This window comes from Sceloporus occidentalis, unplaced genomic scaffold (assembly GCF_023333645.1).
Source record: "Sceloporus occidentalis isolate IW3139 unplaced genomic scaffold, rSceOcc1.0.p SCAF_2, whole genome shotgun sequence".
Lineage (NCBI taxonomy): Eukaryota > Metazoa > Chordata > Lepidosauria > Squamata > Phrynosomatidae > Sceloporus > Sceloporus occidentalis.
This window is the reverse complement of record NW_028316982.1, coordinates 198,531,055-198,547,462: the sequence shown is the minus strand read 5'-3', so window position 1 is coordinate 198,547,462 and position 16,408 is coordinate 198,531,055. Positions and strand designations below refer to the sequence as shown.

Below are 16,408 nucleotides of genomic sequence, written 5' to 3'. Positions count from 1 at the left end.
AGTTCCAGTGAGAAAGAAAAACGGGATGTGTCTCAAGAAACCAGGATGGATGACTAACGAACTTTCAACTGAGCTGAGTTTGAAACGGAACATGTATAAGAAATGGAAAAAGGGGGAAATCACAAAAAAGGAATTCAAAGAAATAGCAGGCATGTGTAGGGGTAAAGTCAGAAAAGCTAAAGCGCAGAATGAACTCAGGCTTGCTAGAGAGGTTAAGAACAATAAAAAGGGCTTTTTTGGATATGTCCGCAGCAAAACGAAGAAGAAGGAAACGGTAGGGTCACTGCGTGGAGAAGATGGCAAAATGCTAACAGAAGACAGAGAAAAGGCTGAATTACTCAACACCTTCTTTGCCTCAGTCTTCTCAGAAAAGGCAAAGGGTGCTCAACCTGAGGATAATGGAGCAGAGGACAGAATAGGGGCATTTCAGCACAGAATAAGTAAAGAGATAGTAGAGGAACATCTTATTAATCTAAATGAATTTAAGTCTCCGGGACCAGATGAACTCCATCCAAGGGTATTAAAAGAACTGGCAAATGTAATATCGGAGCCATTGGCAATAATCTTTGAAAACTCCTGGAGAACAGGAGAGATCCCAGCAGACTGGCGAAGGGCAAACGTTGTCCCCATCTTCAAAAAGGGGAAAAAAGAGGATCCCAACAATTATCGGCCAATTAGTCTAACATCAGTACTAGGAAAGATTCTGGAGCAGATCATTAAACAGAGAGTCTGTGAACATCTAGAAGGCAATGCCATAATCACAAAAAGTCAACATGGGTTTCAGAGAAACAAGTCATGCCAGACAAACCTAATCTCTTTCTTTGATAAAATTACCAGCTTGGTAGATGAAGGGAATGCTGTGGATATAGTATATCTTGATTTCACTAAGGCCTTTGACAAGGTTTCCCATGACATACTTGCAAACAAGCTTGTAAAATGTGGGCTAGACAAAGGAACTGTTACATGGATCTGTAATTGGTTGACCGGCCGAACCCAAAGGGTGCTCAACAATGGCTCCTTTTCATCCTGGAGAGAAGTGACCAGTGGGGTCCCACAGGGCTCTGTCCTGGGCCCAATGTTATTCAACATCTTTATCAATGACCTGGATGACAGAATTGGGAGCATACTTATCAAATTTGCAGATGACACCAAATTAGGGGGAATAGCTAATACCCCAGAGGACAGGATCAAGATTCAAAATGACCTGAATAGACTAGAAAGCTGGGCCAAAGCTAACAAAATGAAATTCAACACAGAAAAATGTAAGGTATTGCACTTAGGGCGGAAAAATAAAATGCACAGATATAGGATGGGTGACACCTGGCTGAATGAAACTACATGTGAAAGGGATCTAGGAGTCCAAGTAGACCACAAGTTGAACATGAGTGAACAGTGTGATGCGGCAGCTAAAAAGGCCAATGCTATTTTAGGCTGCATCAATAGAAGTATAGTGTCTAGATCAAGAGAAGTAATAGTGCCACTGTATTCTGCTCTGGTCAGGCCCCACCTAGAATATTGTGTCCAGTTCTGGGCACCACAATTCAGAAAGGACACTGAGAAACTGGAGCGTGTCCAAAGGAGGGCGACAAAAATGGTGAAGGGTCTGGAAACCATGCCCTATGAGGAACGACTTAGGGAGCTGGGGATGTTTAGCCTGGAGAAAAGAAGGTTAAGAGGTGATATGATAGCCCTGTTTAAATATTTGAAAGGATGTCATATTGAAGAGGGAGCAAGCTTGTTTTCTGCTGCTCCAGAGAACAGGACCCGGAACAATGGAAGCAAGCTACAGGAAAAGAGATTCCACCTGAACATTAGGAGGAACTTCCTGACAGTAAGGGCTGTTTGACAGTGGAATGCACTCCCTCGGAGGGTGATAGAGTCTCCTTCCTTGGAGGTTGTCATGGCCAGTCAAGATCAGCTCTCGGAGGATGAGGAGGAGGATGAGCCTCCTCCAGAGCAAGGGCTGATTGAGGCAACGCCAGGTGTTAGTTCTGCTCTGCCAGGTCCCAGCTGTGATCCTCCAGCCCCAGAGCAGGAGATTCAACCAGGTCCTAGTGCCGAAGAAAGGCTTTCTAGGGTGCCACAGCCTAGTGGTGATTCAGGAGACGAGGCGTGCCTGCAAGTGCCTTCTTATCAAGAGAGAAGGGCCGAGAGTGCTTGCAGGCGCAGATCCAGGAGGATTGCAGAAAGACAATCGGCAAACCAGCCTCAGGTGGCTCGAGGGAGAGCTTCCCTGATTTAAGTGGGAGAGAGGCTTGAGTTTGTTGCTAGAGTTTATTGCATGAGCCCTTGGTGTGATTGCTGTCGCTCTAGCTCCTGACATCTTGTTACCTTGCTACCTTGACCTCGGACCGGACCTTTGTTATCTCTTGGCTATTGTGACCTCGGACTGTTTTGACCACGCTGCTTTCTGGCTTCCTGACTTCGGCTCGTCTTTCGGCACGCTTGACTTTCTGCAACCCCGACACCGGCTTGTTTTCTCGGCTTGCTCCTTGACTGCTTCTCCACAAGGTTTGTTTTGCCTACACGTGTTGGTTGCAGGCCTGGTTATCAGCATAAGTCAGAGATTGCTGGCAGCAATCCCGGACAGAGGTCTTTAAACAAAGGCTGGATGGCCATCTGTCAGGGATGCTTTGAATTGGATTTCCTGCATGGCAGGGGGTTGGACTGGATGGCCCTAGTGGTCTCTTCCAACTCTACGATTCTATGATTCTATGATTCTATGAACAGGCAGATTGGAGGCACATACATATATGCATAAACATGGCTGGAATTAGACTGTAAACTTTGGCGGCGACATTTTGTATCAGAATTCCATAGATGTGGATTCACAAGTATTCCTTTATAGCCACTGTTACCTTACTCAAGCTGCTGATGCTGTCACCAGGTAAAAGATCTCTTATGTAGGGAAATGTTTTCCACTGGCAATGGCAGTGTTCTGTTGTTTTTATGTGGAAAGTGGTAGAAGTAGGAGGCAAGTCTGGGGTATGTAAAAACATTGCAGCAAGGCAGTACATGGGGGAGAGGCTAAGGAAGTCTCAACTTTGGGACTCATGAGCAGAAGGAAGAAAATGCAGTGTTTAATTAGAGGAGGAAAAAAATGATGCTGATGCTCAAGAAATGCCACCATCCAATCTGGAAGTTTTTCTAGATTCCCTGATGCTTGCGGACTTCAAAGCATAGGAAGCTGCCCAGTGGGAGCATGTACAGTACTTGAAATAAACTATCCAGTTATCCCCATGGTTGTATCGTCTTCTCTAGAAAGCTGACATAAAATGTTCAACTATGGCCTGAAACAGACGGGTTGAAAGCACCATGCCGGCACCGAAATTAGGGTTCCAGAGCGCATGGCAACTGCACGCTTTGGAACCCTAATACATATGGATGGTGCCAGCTTTATGTGGCGCCGTCCATATGCGGCATGCATGCATGACACAAGCGCGGCACTGCGTTTGCACTTCCAGGTGCTGTGACATCGTCCCAGCACACCAAAAAGAACCCAGTTTTTCTGGGTTCTTTTTGGTCTGGCGGGATGCCGCACAGTTTGGATTCCCTCCGGGGGGAAACTGGGCACCTCCAGCCCGCCCTTTGGGGCAGTCTGGATTGCCCCATAGGCAAGTTTGTAATGAATGGCAGGATTTTAACTCTGTTTACAGAATTTGTGTTTCTTGCTTGAGCAGAATATCTCCTTCCTCTCTTTCCTTCCCCAGCACAACACAGATGCACCCTACCATCCTCCCTGCCTTAATTTATGCTCTTTGGGGGCCCTTTTGTGTGTTCTACCACCAAAAGAGACTTAGTGGTAGGAAAGGGGAAATTATAAAATTTCCTCCCTAGGAAGATGAGAGTGGTTCCATCTCTCCAGAGTTTGGACAGTAAAAAGATTTTGGTACTGCTTTTATTATGTTCTTAATATGGTAATATGATTGATCCTTTTCTCTTTCATTATAACTCAGTTGTTAATGTGCTTATTCTTCTGAATTTGTTTAAATGTTCTGTGTGTGAAACAAAAGATGGGTTACAAATATTTCAAAGAAAAAATAAATTAACTTATACTATGGAGATTAGAGCACAGCTAAAAAATCAACTTGCCACTGCTGATTTCAATTCAAATTCAGGATACATCCGGATTTTGTCACAAGCATTTTGAAAAGAACTCAGCTGGCCTCTTTTCAAAATCGGGAAGCTCCTGACTTTGCAAATCAGCTGACTGAGCTCGGATTCTAGCCAGATGTTACCCGGGCTGCACCTGGCTGGAAGCATTGGCTGCAAAATGCGATAAAATCCAGATGTATCCCGAATTCAAATTGAAATCAGCAGTGGTAAGTCACCTTTTTAGCTGTGCACTAATCTCCTTTGAATGAACAAATGAATGAATGAATTGCTTACATTTCTAATGACACACTACTACATCATCCTAGAGTGACCGGGAAAAGTCTGAAGGGCTTCCAGTGGCACCTTTCATGGACCGAGACAAAGTGACCAAACCTACAGCACAGATTGGCTTCTTAAAATTTGTTCTTATTCCAATGTTTCAAACTGTAACAAAGGTAAGGTCAAAATAAGTCACTCAGTCAAAAACCCTTTGATCAATTTAAAAATTGCCCCCATTGAAATGTATAACACACCTTTTCAAAAAGTTATTTTCTTAAATGAAAACATTTATAAAATGGAAATGGCAGGTGCTATCATAGATAAAGCACCCATATCCCACTCCCTTATTTTGTACCTAGGAATGAGTGACTGTTCCAGAGTGGTCCCTGCTTTAATTTATCCATATCTTTCAGTATCTAAAATCATTTTTTTCTTCAAAAGGGTAGCTTGATTTAGCTGCAATTTTGCGCTTGTTCACAGTCCAGTCCTCCGTATTTGTCTCTCTCTGTGTCTTCAAGTCATCTGTTGATTTATGGCAATCCCAGGAATTTCAGAGGCTTTTCTTAGGCAAGGAATACATATTTACTGGGTAATAAATTTAATTAATTTCAACAAAGGTTAGGACTTTATCACAGGAGTCAATAAACTGCAATAACAGCTGGTTAGGAGCATTTGTTGCTGGGACTTATCACACAATGTAACCTCTTTTCTTTTGTTTTCTTGGTGGGAGACCATTTAACCGCCTTATCTTTTCATTCATGCAGAACCTCCATGAATGACCTCCTTTCTTGTTTCTGTAGCAATTCTGCATTAATCCTAATTTTGGGTGGTTTGTGGGCAGGCTTTAAGTATTGTTTGCCCTTTGCCTGCCAGTGATCAGGGATGAAGGAGTTCCTGACTTGAGTGGATGAGATTAATCACTGGTACATTAATCTTTTTCATCTGACAGCATTTAGTTTACCCTAAATCAGGAAGTCTTCCCCCCAGGTGGAAAAAGCTTTTCTAAAGGTGCAAGTCTTTTAAATTATATTTCTTTGGGAGGAAGGGTGTTCCTAACTAGACACACACTGGGCAGTACTGAGTGGTACTGGGTGGGCACTGCCAAATGCTGCATGTCATAAGGTATTAATGTGAACAAAGGCTATAATGACTGAAAGATTACAAAGATTATGAAGGTACAGTAAAAAGAGAGTAGTCCCAGTTGCAAAGCACTTTTGAAAAGAACACAATTTTGGCAGGAGAACAGTCTGGTGTGATAGATGAGTTTATCACATTGGCTTTGTTCCCACAATAGATGCACGATATACCTTTCAGAAAGCGGAGCTTATCACATTTCCTCGTTGCCGGGAAGTAAGTAGCCCATTTGCAACCCAGGCTTCTCCAGGCTCCTCCTGCATCTTTTCAAGAATGGGATTTTCCCATTCTTAAAAAGATGCAGCAGAAGCCTGGATTGCAAATGGGCTATGTACTGGCAATGGGAAAATGCAATAAGCTCCACCTTCTTAAAGTTACTGTATATACTCATGTATAACTCTAGAAATTTAGGTCAAAAAATGACCCAAAAACCCTGAGTCAACTTATCCATGCGTCAATGTATGTAGAGTATCTTAACTCTTATTTAAAATAAGAAACTATCCCCTGGTGAAAAGCAGGAGTATAATCTGTCCTGGAATCACTCACCCTCTCTACTCTCTCATCCATCCAGCCTTAAGACTCAGCACATAGAGTTATGTCTGCTGGAATTTTGTAAATTCTTTGACCTTGTTTTACTTTGCTACATCCTTTAGATCCTTTACTATATGCTCCTAAGTTTTATTTATTTATATTTATTTATTTAGGTATTTATATCCCGCCCTCTAGCCCTAATGGCTCTCAGGGTGGCTTACAATTATTATTTTAAAATAAAAGTTTTACCCTCGACTTATCCATGGGTCATAACAAAATCCATAATTTTTGCCCCAAAACTTGCCCTCAACTTATACATGAGGTCGACTTATACTCAAGTATATACGGTACATCGCGTGTCTATCATGGGAACAAAGCCAAAGCAATAAACTCCAAAGTCCTAATTCTCAAGTAAATATGTCATGATTTTGATTCGTTAATTGACTGACTGACTGAATAAAGGTCATGCAATTTATTGGCACTCTGCCAGCCCTAGTAAATTTCTAACATTCTAAAATGCCTCCTAAAGTAGAAAGGCATGAACTCATTTTTATTTTAATAACCAGACATTATATTCCCCACCCACCCACTCATTGTCTTAATCAATGTACCAGGTTGGTTTTTTTAAAGATAGGAGGTTTACTTTATACTTCTTACTTTATTTTAGCTTTTCCCAGAGGTTGAAGAAGTTATGCTCCAACCCCTTTGGGAATCCAGGGACCGTTATGAGGAGCTGAAGCAAATAGACGATGCTATGACAAAAGAGGTAAGATGAGTTCCTTCTCTCGCCTTGTGTCATACCATGATTACATTTTCATGACCTTTTACTGGATGCTTCCAGCTTCCTTGCATTTCTAGATTGAGCTAAAGTTTCTCAGATGACATTTTCTGTTTGTATCCTGTCTCTTTTCTTTCACCAAGAAAAATAAGAATATTTCTCCAAATCCTGCCAGCCACAACACCCTGCAATATTGTTACATCTGGAGCATAGTGGAGGGTGCAAAATGGTGGATAGTCTGCCAGTGCGCTTTCTGCTGCCATTTGCAAAGCCAGCAGGAACAGCAGCACAAAATTAACAATAGCAACAACAAAGCTATTGAGGGGAAAAAGAAAGGAAACTAATACTGCCAGTTCTAATAGCAATAGCAAGTTAGCAGTTCTAATGATGAGCACAGCCCTCATCACAGAAATCCTGTGAATGATTTGTTCCTGGAGCATTCCTGGTTCTTCCCAGGATAAGTCCGTTCTATGCGCAATGTATATGAAAATCTTTGCCACAATTCTGTCCCTGGAAAATGTCTGTTTATACCCCCAATTTTCCCCATGTGATAAAGGGGGAGTTTGAATGCCCGCCTGTTCCCCAGAGATGACTTACCAAAACTGGGGACTCTGGGCTGCACTCTGAGATGTGGTAACCCTAGTCCAACTCCTTTCACTTTAAACCAAGTAAACCCTTGGGATGTCTTAAATGAAAAGTTACAGTGCCTAAGACCTGAGCTTTATGTTGTGAAACAAAACAAAATAAAGACTTATGGGAATACTCCATGTTCCTTTCCAGCAGGTTAAAAATGATTGTAGATGTCTGCTGAAGCTTTCTTAAATTCCAGTTTGGAAATTACATAACAATTGGAAATCTGATTTTAAAAAACCAGAGTACTGTGATTATATTATATATTTATTTATATCCCACCTTTTATCCAAAGATCTCAGGACAGCTTATAAGAAAATCAACTTAAAACAATAATTACAAAAGTTTAAAAGATTGAAAATATATTATTATTATTATTATTATTATTATTATTATTTTCAGTATAAAACCAGCTAAAACAATTTTGAATGTTATAATTATGAAATATGTGTAGCCTAGATAAAATCAATTTGCCCCAAAAGTTGTAATAAAAAGCCAGGCTTTAACCTGGTACCATAATGATTCTAATATTAGCACCTATCAGCCCTCCAGAGGATGGGAATACAGTACAGCCAGGGTGGTCGATGAAGATTCACCTTCCAACATTTACAACAACAGCAAATGTGTGTGGAGGATTCAATATTTATAGTTTTCTGTGGGTTTTTTTGGCTATGTGTCCATGTTCTAGAAGAGTTTATTCCTGACATTTCAATATTTGTTGCCATATTACTCACTTTGGTGTTGTTTTAAATATTCAAACAGTATTTGTATTGTCTTTGGCTATTTTCTGGAAATTCCTGAGACCTGCCATAACAGTTTATTCCTACGCTCATGTGCTCATATGAGTTTCTTTTTATCATATATACTCGACTATAAGTCAACCTGATGTATAAATTGTGCTTTATACCTAGATGTGAGGCCATCCAGTTGGCCTTGAGCCTTCTAGCCATTTGTGAAGCACACTTCTCTTCAGGAAAGAGCTCTATCACATGTTTTCCTCCTTGAAGTGGGTCATCCCCAGTACTTCCAGTGCTTCACCAGAGGAGTGAAATAAATATGAAAATAAACAATGCCATAACAGCAATAATGAACAAATTACAAAATATATCCATGGGGTAGCCATGTTGGCCATATAGTAAAATACTTTCAAAATTATCATAAGGAGAGAAAAAAAATGTAGAGTGAGAAAAAGAAAAACCTTACCAAGAAAGACCAGTGTGCTAAAGAGTAATGTTTCTGTCTAGCTGTGTTAACACAGGTTGAAAGACTTTACTTCTCCTTCCCACAGGGACATTCATAAGTATTTCATGTGCATTTCCTCCATCTTTGTATTTTTCTGTTTTGTGTGTATGTGTGTGTGTGTGTGTGTGTGCATGAGAGAGAGAGAATAAATTCACATTTAGCCATTCCAGTCTTTAAAATGCAAGCATGTTTCTATACATTTTAATTGCAATGCAATTCATGGAGTGTCACTTTATTAGGGGCTGCTAGTCATGGCCACATGGAAAGTCCAGATTCAGAGGTAGGATATCACCGAGCATCAATTGCTGAAGAACAACTGGAAAGAGTAATGGCATTTATGTCCTGTTAGTGTATTTGCGCATTATTTACAAACTGTAGGAACCAGGATGCTGGGCTAGATAGACTATATACCTATATCACTTTTGTCAGTTGATATGTTGGACTGTGACTCTGGAGATCAGGGTTCAATTCCTCACTCAGCCATGAAATCCACTGGGCAATCTTGGGCCAGTCACATGCTGTCAGCCTCAGGGGAAGGCAATAGGAAACCTTCTCTGAACAAATCTTACCATGATAGGTTCACTTTAGGGTCACTGTAAGTAGGAAATGGCTTGAGGGCACACAACACACACACACACACACACATTGCCAACTTAATTGGAACCAAAATCGCTTATGCAGTGTTGGATTCCATCTTGAATTGTGAAAGCACTGGGTCATATGAAAAAATTGTTAAGTATCAACACAGTTCTTCAGTCCTTTTTCTATGGTTGAAAAACTTAATATTTCAAAGGAGAAATACAATAATTGCACTAAGCACTGGTGCTACATACTCTGTTTTGGCTTTAGAGTATTGGTGAGCATGTTCCCAGGGTCAAAGAGCATGTCTAATCCCCTCCTGAGCCACAGTGGTGTGACTAGTGATGCCAAGTAGCTGCCATGTTGACAAATCTAGTGGCACACATCTGTCAATGAGATATTAATTCCATTTTACTTTTAAATAGTTACAGAAGAAAAAGAATGAAAATTTGTCAAGTGGAATCAGGGACAAGTGAAAAGCAAATGGAAGATGGGTCACATTAAGGTAATTAGCTTTTTAAATAATTTTTCACATCAGGAATCATGGGGCATTATCTGAAGAGGTATTTTATACTTAAATATTTAAAATGTTAAAATAGAAAGTATCATTTCATGTCTAGTGCAGTGCGCCATAAGCTATGATGTGACAAACTGGCAAGGTTCGTTTTTTTCCCCTTCAACATGCAAATGACTGACACCATATTTGTGCCCATTAACTACAATTTATTTTGTTTCTTAAAAAATTCATTGTGGACTAGCAGCCATTAGTTCACAGACTGGCACTGGTCCATGGGTCACTACTTCAAGTAGCATTGGTCTAAGCAAAGAAGGAAAATCCAGCTGATGTCATTGCAACATATCCAATTAATTTTGTCCCCCCCCCCCCAAAAAAAAAAAAAATCAACGGGGAAAAATTAGAATGCATTTTTGGCCAACAGTTTATAGAATATGAAATCACTAATGAGTGGCAGCATGAAATATTTTGTGATAAGCACAAATTTAGAAAAAGTTGGACATCTCCCTCACTAGAATTCATGTCTTTAGTCTTGAATTTTAGCTGTACTGACTTTAATGAGGGTTAGGTGCATTACTACAATGTGGCTTACACCCAACAGTCTTCTTCAGAAGCTATTAAAAGCTTTATTTACAAAGGTTTCAAGTCTTAGTTGGTAACATCTAAAAGCATAATCTCCTCCTGATCAATACTGTTCATTAGACCCAGTTGGTAAGTATGGTGTTGGTAAGCATATGCAAGATTCTACAGTCTATGGTGCGTTACAGACCGCCTAAAAGTGGTGGTCTGCCGGCGCTGCCGGTTGCTCTGCGAGGGAGCCACAGAGGCCAAACTGCACGGCTCCCTCGCGGAGCAAAAAGAAGCCCCCAAATGGCGCTTCTTTTCACGGCACGCTAATAACGCCGCAAGGCGCCAGTGGCGCACTCGCGGCGTCATTAGCGCCGTGCAACGTCTGGACACTATGCGTCCGCGACGTCAAGATGGTGGCACCTGTGTGGACAGGCACCGCCATTTTGTACGGACCCAGTACGTACTAGGGTTAGGGGCGTCAGGAAGTGGCACCCCTTCCTAACCCTAGTACGTCCTGGGGATGTACTATACGCCTGTCCGGAACGGGCCAAAACTGCTCTTTTGTTAGATAGAAAACTACCCTAGCTTCATCATGTTAAAGACTCTGCTTTGCTTCCATTGCATAGGTACACAAGGAAAATTTCCTCTACTATTAGCATAGGGCTTTACTTAAAAAACAAAAATACTCCAAAACAGATGCAAAGTAGAGGGTCACCTTTTTTCCAGTGTTTAGAGAGGTCTGAACGATGCTTCTACCTGCTCTGTTCACCATTTTCCTATGTAGACCAATGGGGATTAGCATATTTGCTGTGTGTGTGGCTTACAGGTGTGCTGAATCAGCACATCTGATCCTTGCCAAAAATTCTGGGTGGATGAGAACTCATTCTCTGGGTTTAATGATGTTTCTTCTTTAATTCCAGCATTATAACAGACACAAAGATCCTTTAGAGGTTTGCCAAGTCCAGCGAGCCATCATGGGATTTCACAGCACTTACAAAGGACAAGACTGAACAGCTGACACTACCACAAGCACTTTTTCAAGTTCATTTTCTAAAGACTAGTATTGATCCTTATGGATGCAAACAATAAGGAACTTCTGCTGTTGTACAATGTTTTTATTTTTAAAGTCATCTTCTAAATAATATATTCTTATACTTAAAAAGCTGCTGCACTTATTCACTTTTGTAGATTTTTTTTATGTGTGTGTGTTTTTAAAAAAGCTTTTTCTGGTTAAATGGAAACAGGAGGAGGAAGATAGAATTTGTACATTTTAAGAGAGTTGTAGAAACAGTTATACATAAGACTGTGCACCATTCAGATCACAAAAAGCAATCTCATTATGTCTGTGTACATTTAGGATCTATGTTTTACTCTAGTTTATGCCTCCTGTCACTTTGTTGAAGCATTTGACCCAAAAAATATCATTAGCAGTCTAAGATGAAACAATATTTCACCTTTACTAGTTAGCAACTATTTGCAGTAAAATATTTTTGCAAAGGAAATGGGAAGCAGAAAGCCAAAGTCTCTGACAATCCTCCTCTCATGGACCTGATGCCTATCACATTTTAATAAATAATACTTTTCTATTTTCTTCTGAGGTGTTAACAGGTGTTCCTTCAGAAGATATGGCCCTGAGCACCGAGAGAATTTTCAAAGGACTCTTTATGAGACACACAAAGTGGTTCTGTTGCTACAGCTAAGCTGTGAGTGTCGTGAAAGCTGACAAAGTTCATTGCCTATGACCTTAGAGAGTTATTGCCAGCCAGAGTAGACAGTACTGAGCTAAATGGACTTGGTATGATAACAACATACTATGTTCAGTATGAGGGCCTACACACTGGAAAAAAATTAGCCATCATTTTGCATGAGTGGTGGTTGTTTATGGCAAGGCTAACAATTTCTCAGTGTTGTATTGTGGTCTGAGAATGATTTGACTCAGGGAGACCAAGGCTTTAATCCCTCCTCAGCAATGGAACCCCACATTGTGGCCTTGGGCAAGTAAGAGTCTCAGCATTAAAGTAAAGCAATGACAAACCTCCTCTCAACTAGGACAGGTCACCATAAATCTAGAAGGCACATGCCAACAATTTTGCTTTCATCATCAAGCAGTGAAAGTTTGGAGCAGTGTGGCCAAATGAAATAATGTGCAGCCACCAGATACAGGGAAGCCTTGGAAGTGTCATTTAAGGACAAATTTACACTACACAAATACAGCACTGTGAATTCTGCTTTAACTGTTATTGCTTCCCCACTAAGGAATCCTGGGATTTGTAGTTTGTGAGGCAATAGTGTTCTGTGGTTGAGAATTCTAAATACTCCCTGCTAAACTGCAAATCCCAGGATTCTATAGGATGAAGTCATGGCAGTTAAAAGAGAACATGGCAGTTAAAAGTAACAGTTGGCTCTACGTGTTCAAGTCCATAGAGGAGTTTTACATGTAAGAATGGACTGGAAAATTCTGCAACTGATGTACATAATTATTAATAGCTGAAGGGCTCTCCCAACATTTAGGCACATCACCATTCAAATGTGATTCAAAGGCTATCATCATTGGTGCAGTTGTTGGTCATATATGCCTTCTGCAGCATCCAGTTAAACTGCATGGAAATAAGCTACAAAATATAGAATTGGATCATAAACTGGGGAAAGATTAAATTTGATGGGCATCAAGATCTTTCACAGGAGGGTTCCATAGGGCTGCTACCTGTGCAGAGGAGTTGTTCTAGGCAGCAATAAAGAATATGAATAAAGGTCTGAGAAAGAGGTTACTTTATTGCCTGTGCTGGGAGAAAAGACAGCTATAAAACATAAATTTTGGGTGCTGTAGGCTGGACTGTTGTCCTCAGATTCCAGCTTAGTAGGTAAATCAGATCAGGCCAGCAGGAATACAGAAGGCATCTGGGAAGAAAACACCAGTTGTCAACACAGACATGATGCTACACCATACATAGAGACAGTTTGATCCTCCATTTTTGTTGAAACAGTGCTCCACCATAACTGTGGAGAAAGTTTGACCATCCATTTTTGTTAAGTGTCCAGAAGGACACATAAAATGCAAGAGGCAAGAAAACTCTTTCATATTATTGGCTGGAATCCTGTTTGTAACGTGTTGTTATTGTGCCGGTGTTCACTCTTTTTTTGCTACTTTGGAGAGAAAAATTTACTCCTTCCTTCATGTAACAACCTCCATCCCTCAAGACTTATTTTCCTTCTGCAAGAGCCCTCCACCATGGCCATGTAGTAGCCTGGGGAAGGCAGGGGGTATTCAGCTGGTGTCCAGCTATGTGCCAGTAACCAGACATACAACAACAACCTCCAGAGGATTCTTGGGAGTTCTTTGGGGATGCCTTTGTTCTTGTGCATTGAACTATAGGAACATGCTAGACACTTCTCAGCTACCCCCAATCATTGCATGTTAGGCTGGATCCTGGAGGAACTGAAGCCCTGCAAGAAAGCAGAGGAGAAGAGTGGTGTGCCACCTGTGTGGAACCATCTCCCCTTGCAGATCCTTTGTGTAGCAGTACCCAAAAATGCATGTGCTGTCTTCTACAGTGCCTTAGATTTAAACCACCCAGCCACTGTATGTATCAGCCATACAGGAGGGTTTTAAACTGAGAATGCACTATATATTTTGTATGGATTGTTCTTTAGGTGAGTTATAAATAGAGAACAGCACATAAGGAAGGCACTGCAGTTGAAGAAAACTCGTGTTTCTCTTTGAAGGGCACATGTACCCAAGCCATATGCCTGCAAGCTGCAGAGTGGCTTCCTGCATCATATAGTTCAGTTTTTAAAAAGAAATGTGTAGGTGGGTGCTCAGACTTCTCTTCCATGAAAAACAGGAAAGAACTCTCTAAACTCAGGCTTCCTTACCAGAGAACCTAAGTGACTAATCCTTGGCTCACTTAAGCACTGAATAATAATCTCATCACCTTAATTGTGTGACAAGATGTTTTGGAACAGTGAATCCTTATTCTTGTATTTGTCTGTCTATGTCAATACATGTGTCTTTCTTAAAGACAGCTCTCCATTACGTATTTTCATAGATTATTAACTACTGCATCCCTTTTTTATCCACCTCCGTTGATCAACAAATACATCTGAAGTGCTCTATGGTTGATGCACAATGTGGGCACATCCATATGCAGAGGTCCTTTCACACTACACAATAGCAGTACTGTTATTCTACTTCAATTGCTGTGGATCCATCCTGGGGAATCTTGGGATTTTTAGTTTTGGAAGGAATATTTAGAATTCTCAGCCAGAGAACTGTAGTGCCTCACCAAACTACAAATCCCAGAATTCCATAGGAAGTTGCCATGGCAGTTAAAAGTGGAATCATAGTGTGCAAGGACCCAGAGTCACACTAGAATCTCCATGAATAACAAATCCCTTTGTAAGCATTGCTCCAAATTAGTACCTGCATGGAAGTGGTTTGCAAGCACACACTTTCTTGTATTATAGACTGTTTGAAAGTACCTGCTCATTGACTCAACCAAATTTATTTTTCCCAAGTTACAATTTTTTAATGGAACTAGAATAAACCCTATATTATCATTAATGTTGCTGTATTCCTGGTGTTTGTCCTGGTATCTGTTATATTTTCATGAACTCTTCTGGAAGTTGCAAGGTAGAATCTGAATCTGTTTCTTTTGTGCATGGCAGTTACTGTATATTGTTTTCATGTTGAGGAAGGGTAGTTGTTACTTTCCGGGTTTGGAGAAATGACTGGAAGTTTACTTCTGTTTTCTGAAAACCTCTGAAATGCGAGATTTGAGTATTGAGATTTTTCTGAAGTAAAAAGCAGTGCATTTTGTCGACTTTCCATCCAGGTTAATGTCGCATTAATGCTCATTAACCCCGACGTCATCTGAAAAACAATCTATTTTTGCAGGGTTTTCCCACTTTCTGTCCTGTTTAATGTCAAACGTTGTCTAAAATCAATATGCTTTTTGCAGGTTTTTTCCAGTTTAAATCCTGTTTTTGCACAAGATCCCGCCTGATAAACTTCATAGAGGATTTCAAGAACATGATTCTCCTGTTTCTAACACACACAAAAAACCACACACACAAAACACCATACTTCAGGAGCTGGGGGGTTCTAAAGACAATAAAAATATAGAGGAACCACAGGCAGACAGCATCTTGACCTCTCCTATTATAGACAATACTCCACTTGATGGACCAAGGGTCTTATTCTGACCATGGCAGTTTACTTTATTACTAGCTCAGGAATTTATTCCAACAGGGTGATACCATTTAGCAAGATAGTAAGTAACCAGTCAGGTGCATGCTAATATTATTGTTATGATTATTTACCAATACCCTACATGGTCTACTTAATTACAAATGTGTAACTGAATAATGTCTCCTGGCCAGGCTCCCCAAACATACTGTAAAAGCCAGCAGCCACATCAAGCAAGGCTGTGATGATGAACTGCAAAGGGATTCTGCTCCTCATTGTGACAGCCTTGCTCACTACCAGGAGGGAGCTGGAAATGCCATCCTCCTGCACCCCAATCACCAACTGAACAGATTCCCTTTGCTCAGTGTGGCTGTTTGCTATTAAGGTAGGTTGGGGTGGGAGCATTTACAATAATGGCAATAATGCCATGATCACAAATATGTCGTCATAACTGAATATAGAGCTAAAGTCGTTGAGAATTAGTATCAGCCAGTGCAGTAAGGCAATGTTATAGAAGACAAATCTCACTATGTGGACATTAAGAACTGCCTCTACAATATGACAACAGCAGTATCTCCTCTTTGTGGCAGCAAAGTTATAGTTCCCTTGAAAATAAAAGGTAAAAGAGGATGTAAATTTCAAAGGGAAGAACAAGTAAAGTGGTTCCAGGAATGCAGAGGGATTTGAAAGCAAGTTTCTGATCCAACAAGGGTGATCTGAACATGGAAGAAATCTTCAGAAGATGCAAAAATAGAATGAAGTAAAATGCCTCATCAAGAAGGAAAATTCCCACAGCCAGCACCCCAAGCACTGTAAACAAAACGCCTTTTCAGTGATTAGGCCCATGCATATTCCCAAGTGGGTATTGCCA

General features: G+C 40.7%; 1 protein-coding gene across 2 annotated transcripts in view; it reads left to right on the top strand.

Annotated features, from left to right (window-relative positions):
- Positions 1–14,923, top strand: part of PDE9A (phosphodiesterase 9A) — a 103,691-nt gene extending 88,768 nt beyond the window's left edge. For both annotated transcript variants that reach the window (XM_089511963.1, XM_089511962.1), the window contains 4 exons: positions 4,422–4,550; positions 6,707–6,805; positions 9,694–9,773; positions 11,273–14,923. In XM_089511963.1, coding sequence (XP_089368089.1) covers positions 4,422–4,550; positions 6,707–6,805; positions 9,694–9,744 — 279 coding nt within the window. In that variant the 3' untranslated portion in view covers positions 9,745–9,773; positions 11,273–14,923. The remainder of the gene's footprint in view (positions 1–4,421; positions 4,551–6,706; positions 6,806–9,693; positions 9,774–11,272) is intronic.
- Positions 14,924–16,408: the final 1,485 nt, after the last annotated feature.